Below are 15468 nucleotides of genomic sequence, written 5' to 3'. Positions count from 1 at the left end.
GGAAGAGCAAGCAATATGTTCAAATGTACAGTACAGCTCCATCCTTTTCATTCGACAGACGCAACATCGTTTTATTTGCTCTGATCTTTACGAATCTTTACGAAACTTTGCGAAACTGTAACGCTAAAAAATTGAATGGACTTATCGTTAAGAAACTATTTAAAAAAAATTAATCGCCGCAAAAGATAGAAAGTTCTTTTTGAGAAGCTAGCTAATAAATGATAAAAAATCACCGAAAGAAACGATGCGTCGTTTAATAAAATGCTAATTCCATACGTTTTATATTTCGTTACGCACTTTCCAAACAACCCAGTATCAAGATCTATTTTTCTTTCAAGCTAATACCTTTTCTTAATACCTTAAGATTAAGAAAATTTTTAATTCGTCGATGGATTTCCGCCTTATGCGTTCGATCGGCTCTATTTCTGGTATTTTATCGCGTTTTATAACCTACCTAACCTACGAACCTAATCTTGAGAGGAAAATACGTACGGGTAGTCCCATTGGACCAGGATCTCCTTTGGCACCCTTCTCTCCCTGTAATGTAAAAAAGAACGACCCGGTGAAAATAGGTCTATTGTACGTCGTAACGATTCGTTTCTCGCCCTCGTTCATATTATAAGTTAAATACATCGATATCTCAATTATTTTATGAAAAGAACAAACACAGAATCAAACAATGTCGTGTAGCATTTTCTAAAGGCTTTCGTCGTTTCGATCGTGTACGTAATAAAATTTGACACTGATCGTGATTTTAACGAACATCGTAAAAATACGTATCATAGGCACTTTAACTTTCTTGTTTCACGAAATTATCTTAATGGAATGATTCTTTGTTGTTTTTTAGTATACAATGATTACTGACAGGATCGCCCTTTGCACCATCGTGTCCTCGGTCGCCTTTTATGCCAGGTGGACCTTGAAGCCCAGGAGTACCAGCTGGACCAGGTGGTCCCGGTGGTCCCATTATCTGCAAACACGATTAATTATCTAATTTCACGAACGAAGTTCAAAGTCTAAGGTAAAGTATTAAGCACGGCAATATGTTTCCAGCGCGACAAGACGTTGAATAGAATGAAAATTTCAAATAGTACATTTACTCACCACTTCGCCGGCATTCACTTCGAAAGTACCGTCTCCCTGTAATAAAGCGAACGGGTATAACGTAAATATTCTTTTACGATGCTTCATCGATAATTTCGAATAGCGATGGTATCGGATAACAAGCATACTACGAACGAATATGAACGAAAATGGACGTACCTGCCTTCGCCTGAGTTTCTTGTATTTCTGTCAATGGAAGCCCCATGTCGTGTCATGAAAAGAAATAGATTTTATCATGAAATTGCTGAATACCTGCCGTTAAAATACCGTATACTATGCTCCGGCCTTTGATTTCAAAGCAATTGACACGGCGAGTACGATATACTTGTCATAGACGTCGAAATCAAAGATCCAGAATTACTCGCAGTGAAAATTGATGGATATTCAACAGCCCTCACGTTCGACGAACGCTATTCTATGAAAAGAATCAATTATATCTCATCTTCGCTATTGAACGAAAATATAATGCGAAGAGATTTGATACGAGAGGGTTTTGATCGTCCATCTGCTGCGTGCGAAATATTATCGAAAGATTCACTCACCGATTCACCTTTTTCTCCTTTTTCACCTTTCAACCCTGGATAACCCTGTTTAAAGAGGACACGCGTTATACGTTTATTCACTGGAATTCGTACTCGATAATTTAACAAATGACACGTTGAATGATTTACATACCGGTGGACCAGGCAAACCTGGTGGTCCCATAAGTCCTGGAGGTCCGATGTCTCCGTAGTCACCTTTCTCACCTTTCGGTCCAGAAATACCCTGTACAAATATTTAATACTGACGACGAATGTACGTAACGTTCGTATAAATTTGATCCCTCCAAGACCCAGTAATCTGTCTAGTGTAAATTTATGAAGAGAGAAAGAGAGAGAGAGAGAGAGAGAGAATTTATTATTCACGATATTCGTAATAAAGATAGCTTTCAATTTTGAAAGAGACTTTATAGAAAAACCTACGTAAATTAATAGAATGTAAAAATCGTTCCTTTCGTGTGCGTGTACGAAAGTTATATGTTAGTAAGTGCCATATACGATGAAAATCCTATCAGTAGTGAATATGTTTATCGTCGCTATAAAATTTGTATAAATCTGCGAAGAAACTGTGAAGAAATTGTGCGAGATCAATTTTGTTAGATCAATTAGAGAATTTTATTGTTGCACTACGAAGTGGCATGATAAATTAATTTTTTTGACTACAGCTTTACTTGTACGATTTACTTACTGGCAATCCTGGAGGACCCTGAATACCAGTTTCCCCATCCGTTCCGTTGAGTCCAGGTAGACCAGGTAGTCCTTGTTCTCCCTTTGGTCCTGAAATTACGAGTTTTTACTAGTACAAATAAATAACGATTATTATTTATGTCGACTCAGTTCGTTTACATAATCGGTTCCTATAGACCAACTGGTTCGTCAATTAGCATCAGCATTTTATCTTATTTCACTCACACATATACACACGTAATATTCTCACTCATTTATATTACGCGAACGAATGAACAAGCAAGTTATTTTCAAAATTTGAGAACTCTTTTCAGGATAAGATAGATAGCATTGACAAAAGAATATGTAAAGATTTTTGATCGCATCGGGATGATAAAGTCTTTGCTTAAGGTGGAAAGAGAAACTGATATGGTTTCTAAGAGCGTAGAATAGACAGCCCACATCCACGCATAGACAGTTTACGATATAGTCTATGATAGTCTATGATATACAGGATACGAATAGAAGATCCATTAGATTGGAAGAAATGCCAAAGAAAACGCTTTGTCGCTGGTAGCAGTCAGGAGAAAAGATATCGTTTATTTTCATCCGTCTTTTTCTTGAATTTCGCAGAGGAATGGCTCTTGGAAATCTACCTGGTGAGCCCGTGTCTCCCTTGGTGCCTTTTTCGCCTCGGTAACCCCGTTCTCCGGGTTCACCCTTTGGACCCGGTAGACCGGGTGGGCCTCTCATCAATGCCACACCGCTTTCACCCTTGAAACCCTATAATGTAACACTGTAAGGTCAGGTCCAACCAGGTCCTCCATCTTTATCTAATCTTTGTTTGAAAATTCCTTTTTTTTTTTACGGCGAAGCGTTAATCGGTTCCATTTTCAGGTGAGGATGGGGTGTCGGGAGAGGAATATTGGTTTTATCGGAAATTATCTATGATCTTTGTGATCGATCTTGGCACGGATCTCGTAGTCTCTGTCATATTAAGCAGATAATTTGGAAATCTATGCCAGAAGAATTTAGAAACCGCTGACGATTGTGCCAAAGTCGCTCGAGTAGGATTTTCTATTACGATTAACACACGAAATCTAGACACACTAACGTTTAATCGAAAACACAAAAATGTTCTACGGGTATCGCATGCAATCGACTACGATGGGAACGCTTGTTAGTGGGATCAAATTTAGTAGAAACTGGAAGCTATTAGAATTTATTTTCTTCCTTGTTTCCTCTCAGCAGCGTGTACGAAATATTGCTCCGTAATCTTTTATCGTATTTGCTTTCTAAACATTTTGAAAAGATTCTGATATACCTATCAATATACAGCATTCTACGGCATTTTATTAAGTCACACGTTTGAAACTTTTTTCGATAGAAAATAAGAATCCAGAGGGAAGATATTTAAGGGAGTGAAATTTTGTTAACGATCCAGTTTGTTTACAGGGGGGAGAGTGGTATATTAACTGGATTTAATAAAATAAGACGTCGATCGTACAGCGGCTGATAGAAAATAGGGAAGTTACGAATGAACGAGAAGATCAATACATTGACTAACAAAAATATGTATCTATATATAAAAGACATCGGTAGTACATGTGAATTAGCTGCGTATGACACGATGTAGTTTTAATGACGTATCGATAGTAAAGCTATATAGTAGTTTTTTAGGGGCTGTTTGATACTTACGCGACAATCGCAGGCTTGCATCGATCACCGGTCGATAAAGTTGCGAGAGCCTCAAAGCCGGGGGTAGTAGTATTAGTTATTAGTGATTTGAACCGACACACAGGGAAGAAGTAGTGTGGTGTTACTTGCTACATTAAACACAAATTAGTTACACAAGCTACGTACACTACGCCAAAGACTACTGACTAAAGATTAAAGCGATTAGTCTCTCTTCTTTCTTTCTCGCTCATTCACTCTCTCTCTCTCTCTCTCTCTTCCTCTCTAACTCACCCTTCCTTTTTTCCTTACCCTTACCCAATCTCTCATTCTTTCGCTCTGACTAAAATTTCGCAACTGTTATTAGTACATAGATGGACGTTTGTTAGCTAAACAAGTTGACTTTGCAACGTAGGAACTAAATAGAGGCATTATATAGAGCGCTGCAAACTTACTAGAGACCGTTCTTCTTTTTCTCTTGCAAGCTAACGCAAATAAAATCCTCGACAAGTGATATCACTGTCGTATGAAGAAGTTCGGTGCTTAAGGAAATTCAAAGTAAGACGGTCCAGCTCGAAACAAAAGTGGCTCGATTCTCTTTACGATTCTCGAGTAGTATCCATTCGTTCCAGACCACCAATAAAGTTACGATTTAGCAGAAATTTGGAAACTTTCTTTCTGGAAAGCTCGACGATATCTATCTTTTCTGTATACTTTCGCGAGTCTCTTGAAGCGCCTTTTTTGTATCCACGATCGTATACAGTATGACCTGTTTGCGTTATCAGTCCCTAGTGTTTCTCTTGGAAATGGCAAATTTGCGAGAAAAATAGAAACAACAATGTTTATTATTAGTAATAGATTTTTAAATTTCTCCTAGTTTTTTTCATGGCGTGTGGATGTTTTAAAACCGATAGCTATACGATTTTATCGTATTGTATGAAATTGAATATTGAGACGAGTTAAACAACCTGTAACATGTAATACCATATTCAATATCACTGAAATATGAAAATGAAAGAGTTTTCTGCAGCTTTTATTGAATTTGACAATAGAATCTGCAATGATATCCAATAAATGTAGCGTTATAAAATTTTCCAAGTATTTGTTCAATTTTTATATTTCAATGATACGGTTATAGAACTCGTCTCGATGGTCGCTTTCTCTCATATAACGTAACAAAAATTATATCCCTTGCTTTAAATAACATATCGAAGCCGTGGTATTGCATATACGAAAAATAGGAAATCTCTGTTTCTTTCTATATTTCCCACAAATTTGTCACGTATGAGAAAAACAGTGGTAACTAATAGCGCGAACACCCTGTATGCTAGAAATCCCGATTGCATCTCGTTTGTTAGGATATTCGCAGTATAAACGACGGAGTACACAGTGATTTTATTGGCGTTGCACTCGACCGCGAACTGGCTGACTTAATTAACGATTCAAAACGAACGAGGATTCGTGTCGCGAAACAACGACGAACATTGCTTTCTACAATTCTCTTTGTTTGCTCGATCGTTGTTCGAGAACCGATCACTTTGATAAATATACGAGCATACTTACGGTTTAAACCTTAAAATAAGAATACGTTAAAACACAGGGATGAAGTCGAGTAAAATCTTTTTTAAGCCGTGGTTAGAGATTATTTAGTGCGCAGGTGTGTAATTTCGTCGCATCCATCAGAAGAGAACTTAGTTTTCGTCCTTACTGCGAGGAAGACACCCTTAACAACCGCGCGTCTCTTCTGCGACATAAATGTAGCGGCTCCAAAAGTCGAAATAACGTATCGAGCAATGTCTCGACGTATCATGTCCCGCGTACGTGTTATTTGCTGCCACCAACGTTTCTCTTTTCTCTCGGCAACTGGACAGTCACCAGTTTTCTCGCGATATCTGTTTTAGTTACGTATCAACTTTATAACGACGACATCAGGACTACATGAGAGAAGGTCCTTTTTGCATTAAGGCAAGACATAATGATTTAAATTTAAGTTATACATACTTATTTTTTTCAGAATATTTTCCCCGAAGAAGATACCTTTTTCTTTGTAAAAAAAAAAAAAAACTCTAGAACGATCCACTTTACTTTCAAAGTAGAATGTTTACTATTTCAAAAAAGAAGATAAGATATTTTAGCCATCGAAAGAAAATACTTTCATCTTTTTATCTAACTAAATAAGGACTTTTATTTTCGTAACATTCACAAGAGATTCCATGACCGTTGAAAGGTTTGCAAAGCATTCTTTTGTTCGCCTAATCTTTCAGAATTTTTCTACTCTCGCATTTGTCAAATCTGCCTTAGGTACAAGAAGAACGTTATCCATCCATCATCGTCGGGACGACAATGCAATTTAACGGCTACTTGTTTCAGTTTATTAAATGAAAAGAGGCAGGTGATCGTATTGTGCCATACGTGTTGCATGCTCGCATGCGTGCGTGATAAGATCATGCATGTGCTTTCTCGTGATTTCCATGCAGGTGTCTTAAAAGCGTGAATAACCGTCACGTCATTCCAAGGGTGGCATAACGACGTTTCAAATCTTGATCTCGAGCTTTACATCAATTTCAATTTCAATTCCGGAATTTAGACGTTAAAAGACACTCGACGAAAAAAGTTCTTCCCTTGGATGATAGATTTTCTTAAATAAAGAAATAAAACACGAGCCGAGTATTTTGATAAAACTGTTAGGCGAGAGAACCAACGATTTCTCAGAAATGAAAGGGGAGAAGTTGAAACAAAAATCGACAAGTCTATCATAATGGATATTGAGAAATAGAAAATTCTAAAATTCATTCGATTCTTGTTGAACGATGACGGTTAAGCTGTATATCGACTACTAGAACGTTCAGTGTCTCGTTCCAAGATATTAACGAAACGTTCACCCAGAAATGTCATGCATCTGCTTGCCCGTAAGAAGCTATAATATGCTTTAGTCGTGCATTACATATTATAGAAGAATTTCTAATTTAAAAAGAATCTCTGGGAGAGGTAGTTGAATATGGATGTTGAAGATGGAATAACGGGATCGTGGACGTACGAGCTATACATCAGGAGGATGTTCTTTCGTTCCAGAGTTTCGATGGAAAAGTTGGTCGATTCGATGATCGGTTATTAAGGAGGGAATGGTTTGTACGGTCGATTTGGTCGGTGGTCGTTCGCTGGAGGACCTCGCTGAAGCTTACCCTCTTCCCTTGCTTTCCCCGGGCACCCTTCTCTCCCGGCAGACCGGGTGGTCCCGTCGGACCCAGCTCCCCCTTCTCGCCCTGGGGCCCTGTGTGCGTGTACATCACGTGCATAAAATAAAACATGACATTCGTTCGTTCGCACACGCACTCTCGTTTTCGCGCAAAAATCATGCATAGTCGCGGCACTCTTTTTCTCCCGAAAACGACCCTTCCACGGGGATTCTTTACGTATTTCTCTAGACTAAACGTTTAACCTGAATGTCCATATTCGATAAATTTAAGTGACAGATAGCGATAAATTTAACCTTTACGCCGCGATATTTGATTATATTATCGATTCGCTGGAAGAGGAGTGACATACGTCAAAAATCGTCAGTTTCTGCATATCTGCGAAAATGAATTTATTTCGCGCGATGAGAGCGTTCCCTTTAAACCCGATACTTTGAAAAATATTTGGAAAAATCGAGTGCATAGTATGCATCGTAAAGGTTAATTTCAATCTATAGTATGTGCGTGTAAACTTAATGACATATATGTAGAGACGCTTAGAGCGATTGATATCGTCGTGTGCGAAGTAAATAAGTAGATAAGTATGTTGTATGTGATTGATTTACGTACCGTTAAAACCTCCGTATACAAGAGTGAGTAGAGGATATCGTTATATATTTTAATAAAGAAACGTGTTATATGATATGTGAATAAAAATGGTTTATTACTTATACCTAATACTAGTAATTGCTCCTTCGCGAAAGTATTTCTTAAAGTAGGATCATAGAGAGAGAAAAATGTTCTATAATGCATTCACTGACGTTGCAAAATTATTTGAAAAATTACAGAAAATTGCATGAGAGAAAATTTCGTGTTAAAGAAGGAAGAACAAAAATGAGTGGTTTTGCAATTTCTACTACAGCGTTCTAAAAATTAAAAGGTGTACCGTGATCCTGTGCTTGCTATATGTAAAGATTTGAATTTCATTGCCAAATATAAATAGTTGGTTATTGCATTATTATCATTACTTTTATCACTGCGTTAATTTAACACGTTTCATCCCGGGAATAAAATTTAGATACGATGAAAAAGTTACGTTAGAACATTTAATTCGCAAAAGATCACTTGCGCTATATTAAGACCATACACATCGATATCTTGACCTTTTCTTGCACGTTTTTTACAATTAAACAGTATTTTCTTTAAATTTTCCTTAAAAAGCAAGTTAGAAGTTAAAAAACCCGGAACGCTACGCTTGGAACCTTAAATACATTTCGTTTCTAATTAACTGACATTACTCGCGCGTTCAAAGAAAGAATCTTCGCGAAACGACATATTACATTTCAACGTTTAAACCGAATTTTCCTAAAGTACGCATTTTTTTACATTTTACAATTCATATTTTATAGCTTTTCTTTCGTGGGTATTTTACGATTCACGTTTTATAGCTTTTCCTTTGTAGATATCGACCGCTACAAATTGAGCGCACTTCCAACCGAAAAGTGTTTGTCTGAATTGCGATTTTCCTCTGATAATAATAAAGCCGATAATCGACATTTAGAAAAGAAGACGAAAATATTTCAATAGTTTGAACCCCCTCGCAGAAAATACAGAATATAAAATATTAAAAATATCGTTTGTGTAAGAATAATGACGTGCGAAATTAAATCCCACTTGGACATTTCAAAGTAACCTAAATTAATAAAAATCAATAATTTATATGTATACCTATGTAAGAATAAAAATGTATCCTATTTCCATCGAATATCGTAGCGTACACGAATAACGATTAATTCGTTAGCTGGCAAGCAAGTTAACGACATTAAGGAAATTTTTTAATCGAACTTTCTCAATCAAAGAATTATATGTAATAAATATTTTAAAGTGGATACCGAGAATATGATATCGATACTAGCGCGTCCTGTTGCGATATTGAATTAGTGATAAGTCCGAGACGTGATCAATTTACTGACTTGCGTCCATAGCAGTTCCTTTACCCACGTAAACGAAGATTAAAAGTTATATTAAATCGATCGATGAAAGATAAAATTATCTGCCTCCGTTTTATAAAAAATAATTCGTAATTTCCTAAACAATTATTCGTCTTATGCCAAAATAAAATCTCTACTCTGTATTTATCGTTATTGTCTACAACGACTTAAATCCGTTAATCCTATTACTAATGGATACGTATATCACGAATGAAGATTTGGTCGCTGATATCCCAATGTACACGTGGACTTGGATAACAGTTACATCTCTAATGCCATTAACTGTACTACATTCCGATCGATTGAGATCCAATGGAAGCACACCTTAATGCGAATCAATTCGAGTGCAAGAAGATAGAACCTTACGGTGGTTAAATTAACGAAATCTGTTCACATGCGGTTGATATATATGTAACCATTCGTATGAAACGTGTTTCTTCGTTCGCTTACTAATGTTTCTTTTATCGCTTGTCTAGCGCCAATCGATGTAACGTTACAGTAAAACGTGCTAAAACGCTGATATAATCAAAGCTGGCGCTAGGCAATGTAGTAATTCCTAAGCCGAATTATCTTTCGATGTCTCCTGTTCCCTGGTAATTTTGTTTTTATCGTACATTAAATACCGAATTAAATTTACATCGAATGTTTACTCTTTTTACGAATATTAATATTTTCTTGATTCTTCTTTTTCATTTTCTAATACGTTTACTACCCAATCGACGATGATAATTGTTTAATAGCTAATATGTATTGCAAGTTTAATAGAATTAGGTGAATACTAGGAGCACAGAGATAGACTAGTTTCTAGTTGTTATAGAATTGTTTGTGAATGGAATAATGCGTATCATGTTTTCACTGTGAATACTGGGATATTCATTTCGCGATGTATTAGGTTATCCCGTAAAATATTACATATCACAGATTACTGTTAAAACGAGAAAAATAATGGAAATATCATAAATAAAACGAAAATCTACTATGTGGTTTGAAAAAGTTAGAAAATATCAGTAATATTTTTTGGAACATCCTAACAAAGGTACCTTGGTAGCACATGAACATAATGCAACTAAATACGAACATGTTTTTTTCTCTTATGTATATACAGGGTGTCTGTTTCAATTAACGTATATTAATACATATCATTGAAAATATGACTAATATTAAGAAAATCTTCATACAAAACTGCTCTGTTTCAAAAGAGATATCTTTTTAATAAACATCAATTTCTTTTCTAATAAAAATTCCAGCGGATTTCATCGTTTTGTTTTCTTAATAATACCATATATGGTATTAATGGCTCATGGACATTAAGGGGTAATCCCTACAATGCTTATTCAGCTACTTCAGCTGTTCTATTCTCAACCGCGTACATTCCTCCGACTATTTTAAACGAGACATATATTTTAGTAGAGGATATAAACATGGTGAATAATATTCATACAAGTACGAGTGCTATAGCTAATCTTTTTTTCTAATCTTCGCGATGATTAAAATTGAAAGTAAAGGTAATCATTTTCTCGAAAACGTGTTTTCACACCTGATGATTGTAACCCAGAGGGTAGGGTTGGGATCTAACATATAGAGCGTGCGTCTGTGCGAAACATTTTCACCATTCTATCTCCGTTTACCACTGAAATCGATCTTGCGTTTCATGAAATTTTGTACACACCCTCTATATATATGATGTGGATTTAAGAACCTTAGACAACATAACTCAAATCGCTTTATGTGGTCGTATTACGTTGCTTTAATATATTATGCGTGCGGCTATCAGTCTTGAGAGAATTTAAATTATACCGCGTATATACTTACCAGGTGGTCCTGGTGGACCGGGGGGTCCTTCGAATACTCCAGTTGGAAACGGTTCCCCGTTTAAGGATGTTGTTACAACTCGATCCCCTCTCTCGCCCTTGTCACCCTGCGAAGAATAATGTTTCTTCAATTAATGGACGTCGTAGAATAAGATTAAGGAGTATGACAGGGCATTGATATTTATCATTCACATCATCCTTTCAGTTTCGAAACTACTTGCTATGATTTTTAGAAGAGAGATACAGAATAGATTTAGATACGGTAGTACTTTACACAAAGATACCTTTAAGACCTTTAATAAGAATGAGAGTATGTAATACGTTAGATACAGAAGTAGCTTAATTTTAATATTTTAGAGGAAATTGAGATGGATACTGTGTTATATCAATAACGTTAACTACATAACTGTGACATATTTGAGACAAGCTTAAAGCTTTATATGCATTCCAATTGCGTTGTTACAAAGGTTAAAAGAAATTGCTTAAGCACACCAATGAAACTAATTATTTATCGTGTTATTTATTATTTATTGTACTTTTACAAAAAGGTGATTTATAATTGGATGCTGCGTGCGATGTAAAACTGCAATAATAGAAAACCAATTTTAATTAATTTCGCACATGTTTGAAAAATAAAAAAGGAATTAATTTCGTACGGTACACGATCCTGATTTTGTTTCCAATAAATTACCATTGACAGGAGTTAGATGTATTTGGCTAATTATGTTGCTTGTTGCTTCATTCGTGGCGTCGTTTGATTATATTATGGCATACATGTATATATTAGACAGTATAACAGAACTTTAAAGACACACGGAGTACGTGCTAATTAGTTTAAATGTAACATTATACTACAACAACCTTCACTGTTATCCTTTGCAAGTTCAACTTTATAAATTTTGCAAGTAGGTACACATTTTCTCAAAATTTGCTTAACTTTTAATGAATATTGTACGCGACTATTGTACATCAAACAATAAGTTTTCTTTATAGAAGCAGCTTAACGAGTACTTTAACGAGCGGATACAAAGAATGTTAATATTTCATGTGCACGCGATGCTTTAATACTTTGATATTTTACGACGTAAAATTTGCAATTCACTAGTTTTCCCTTTGGGTCTATACACTAATTACCGATGTAAGCTTATAACGATACGGATACTTTTCTCGCGTGGACACAAATACCTATTATCAGACAAATTAAGTGCTAAAATACCTATATACAAATATATGTGCTATGTGTATATATTTGATGACGAATTGGCGACGTAATTTCTGCTCTTGTAAGATCTGCCGAATAAAACTGAAGTTTCCAGAAGAGGTTCGAGTAAAGGGATTTTAAGATGCTCCCAACCGTCTGCCATTGTAAAATGAAACTTCTACGATTGCAGCCAATTAGGTCAATAAGAACAATCAAAGGAAAGCGTCCTAGCTAAAGATAGTACGAGAGACTATAGGGGGTCAGTGCATCTGTCTCTTTTCCTTCTATTTATTTGCTCTTCTCTCTGTCTGCATTGGAAGCTTCGCTTTTGCTCCATATAGCTATATGATGCTCATAGCCGAAGACTTTAGTAAGCTTAAAATTTTCAGAAAACGTAATCTTCAAATATTTAATTTGTTCTATTCTTCGTGATCGCGGGTCCACGTATAATACTACCGATTGACGCAGCAATACTCGAAAAATCGTTCGCTATGACGATAATTGGAACACAGCTAGGACAACGAACAGTCTTTGCGGCAACGATGCAGCTATTCGTGGTGCAATACGCAGAATTGCGAACGCGACATATTTTGTGTACACCATAGTGAAAATTTAAATTTGTTTTCACCCTATAATACACACGCGTGTTGTCACATCGGTGCACACGTCAGGCCTATCATTCTGTTCGCCTCGGTTTATTCGTCATTTTATCAGTTTTCATATGAAAAATAATTATCAAGATCGAGATATGCGCTTCCTACAAAGTTAGAAAAGTACACTAGGCATATTAGATGCAATTAACGAAACATAATATTTTATGACACAAAATATAATAGCATAGGTCTCTCAGACGTGACGTGTGTTTCGTAGAGTTAAAAAGGTATCGAATCAATTTACACGACTACCGATAACCCTGCGTTACCAGAACGATACCAAGTTTCCTAGCTTGAGCAACGTTTTTCGTTCTGAGATATCTAAGTGAATGCATATAGAAGTGATCGAATCCTGGGAGAATAACCCGAGTGTCGGTATCTGTGTTACCTTAGGACCTGGAAGTCCCGGCGTACCAGGCGGACCAATTGGTCCAGTCGATCCTGATGCTCCCTTTTCACCCGGTGGCCCAACGTCACCCGGAGATCCTTGCCTGCCTTCGTGCCCAGGAAGACCTTCGGCTCCCGGAGGACCGGGTGGCCCCGGTGGTCCAGGTTCGCCTGGCTCTCCCTGTTACGTTCCAAGAGTGTTACGTCGTTACCGCTTTCTTCCGGCGAGAGCCCTCGACAAGAGTGTCTCTCGGTACTCGTCGGCTTGTGCCACAGACGGAGAAGGAACAGGAAAGGAACATCGGAGAAAAATGTCTGGTGGTGAATATACAAAGAGGCAGACAGTAGAAGAAGAAGAAAGAGAGAGAGAGAGAGAGAGAGAGGAGAAGACGGCAGATAGAGAAAAAAGACAAACGGGAGGAACAGGATCGTGGACAGAGAGACAGAGAGACAGAGAGACAGAGAGAAAGAGAGAGAGAGAGAGAGAGAGAGAGAGAAAGCGCGTGGAGAAAACTGTGCGTGTATTATATCGTATACCTTTAATTTATATTTTCGAATTTATGCTCGGAAGTTACAAGATATAAAATACCCTTGAGATACGAACGTAATTATCGGCAACCCCCGTGGCTTGTAATATCGGGTCAATAAAGATATTTCGGCGTACGTATAATGGTACAGAGTCAATATAACGGAGGATTGTATTTGTAAGGAAGATTCGCTTTGAAGTATCGAAGTGGAGGTTCAACTTGTAAGATCAAAAATTGCTAACTATACGATATACGCATACTTGGATATGGTATTTTAATGTCCATTTTATGTGCAGTATTAAAATCATGACTAAGTAACGTACGTAAGTAATAAAAGATCGTACGACAAAGAGTTCAGCATTAACTTACGATATAGTGAGAATCTCGACAGCGAACTATTATTAAATCTTCAATTAGTGCAAAGAAAAAGAGCATTAGGTACTATTTTGATACGAATGCTATGATGTACATAGAAAATGATATATTTAAATGGTTGCTTAATAAGAAAAAAGATGTCGAAATGGATGACGTTTAACCTTCTTAGAGCACACTTTGCAAGCGAGAAATACCTTTATGACGTAAGGAGCAGTATCTTCCTCAAAGATAAACTCATCAAAACTTATTGAAACTTTCACTCCGCGCGACATATTTGCAGATAAATGCTGTTCAAAGTAAAGCTTATACCAATGATTCGATAAGATGGCAGAAGGAGAATTCTTTTACTTTAAACCCGTCTAATTTATCCCTTCCTCTGTTTGAAGATTTTTCTAAAGCTGGCTGTATTGAAAAAATGGCATATATATTTATATATCATTCGTAAAATTCAATTATGTTCCACGCATAGTTTTAGGTTCCGAGAGCATCATGCATAAGTCAGGTAATATCAAACGAAAACAGATGCAAGTAAACTTATGTACTAAAATTCGGTGAAAGTTTCTAAAGAATATCTTTGTTTCCATTTGGTATTGATACATCGAATGTAGCATAAGCACTAAACGGTCTTTAAATTCGTATCGTAAACGATATACAGAAATACAAGAAAGCTAATATAATCTATTTTAATAATTCTAACTATGTGCATAAGTAGTGTACATCTTCTTTGAATTAGTATATAATATACGTATATATACAAAATATTAAAGATTCGTCTTAGATCGTAATTGATTCTACCATAAGATGAATCTTATAATTTTAACTTATTATCGTCATACGTTTTAATCGCAAACTAAATTCCAATTGCAACTGTTCATAAATTAAATTACTTTACGCGTAAGTCCGGTCGCTTACTTTTGAACGCTGGTGTACCTACGTACACACATGTATTGTATACACACGCATTCATACATATACCTATGCAGACGATTTGATACATTCATCTAATGAAATATATGGCGTACACGTTGTACTACATTCTTAAAAACTTACGGTCGTAATAAAATTCATAAAACAGGAAAAAAAAAGAACATGCAATACACGCACGTGCGCGCACTTTCGTTCGTACAAGTGCGTTGTTGAATTTGCGTGACATATTGGAGGTAAAATGACATGCAGAGAGAACAGGACCGTGTTTTCTTCTTTACATTTCGATTCAATTCTTCGTTACAATTTCCTATTTCTATACATGTATATAGGCTACGTTTATGGTAGTACAACCACTCATGGAGAATCGAGTGAGTCTACGTGCAAAAATGGATCGAAAATACGCAATAAAATCTTTTAGCGAAAAATTTCATTTTCTGAAA

General features: G+C 36.4%; 1 protein-coding gene and 1 long non-coding RNA gene across 20 annotated transcripts in view; one reads left to right on the top strand and one right to left on the bottom strand.

Annotated features, from left to right (window-relative positions):
• LOC126870334 (collagen alpha chain CG42342) overlaps window positions 1–15468 on the bottom strand; it is a 119978-nt gene that overhangs the window by 10183 nt on the left and 94327 nt on the right. For 16 of the 19 annotated variants that reach the window (XM_050627916.1, XM_050627918.1, XM_050627914.1 and 13 more), the window contains 11 exons: window positions 13201–13380; window positions 10960–11065; window positions 7166–7254; window positions 2966–3092; window positions 2332–2420; window positions 1780–1869; window positions 1647–1691; window positions 1264–1290; window positions 1105–1140; window positions 866–970; window positions 493–537 (listed from right to left, as the gene is read on the bottom strand). In XM_050627916.1, the coding sequence (XP_050483873.1) occupies window positions 493–537; window positions 866–970; window positions 1105–1140; window positions 1264–1290; window positions 1647–1691; window positions 1780–1869; window positions 2332–2420; window positions 2966–3092; window positions 7166–7254; window positions 10960–11065; window positions 13201–13380 (939 nt within the window). The remainder of the gene's footprint in view (window positions 1–492; window positions 538–865; window positions 971–1104; window positions 1141–1263; window positions 1291–1646; window positions 1692–1779; window positions 1870–2331; window positions 2421–2965; window positions 3093–7165; window positions 7255–10959; window positions 11066–13200; window positions 13381–15468) is intronic. The other 3 variants (XM_050627929.1, XM_050627931.1, XM_050627934.1) reach the window with 3 other exon arrangements.
• On the top strand, window positions 13387–14778 carry LOC126870353 (uncharacterized). Its single transcript, XR_007691308.1, has 2 exons — window positions 13387–13629; window positions 13662–14778. It is a non-coding gene; the product is annotated as an uncharacterized LOC126870353 (long non-coding RNA).

This window comes from Bombus huntii, chromosome 10, assembly GCF_024542735.1.
Source record: "Bombus huntii isolate Logan2020A chromosome 10, iyBomHunt1.1, whole genome shotgun sequence".
NCBI lineage: Eukaryota > Metazoa > Arthropoda > Insecta > Hymenoptera > Apidae > Bombus > Bombus huntii.
Note: the sequence above shows the minus strand (reverse complement) of the source record. Positions and strands in the feature narration are given on the sequence as shown.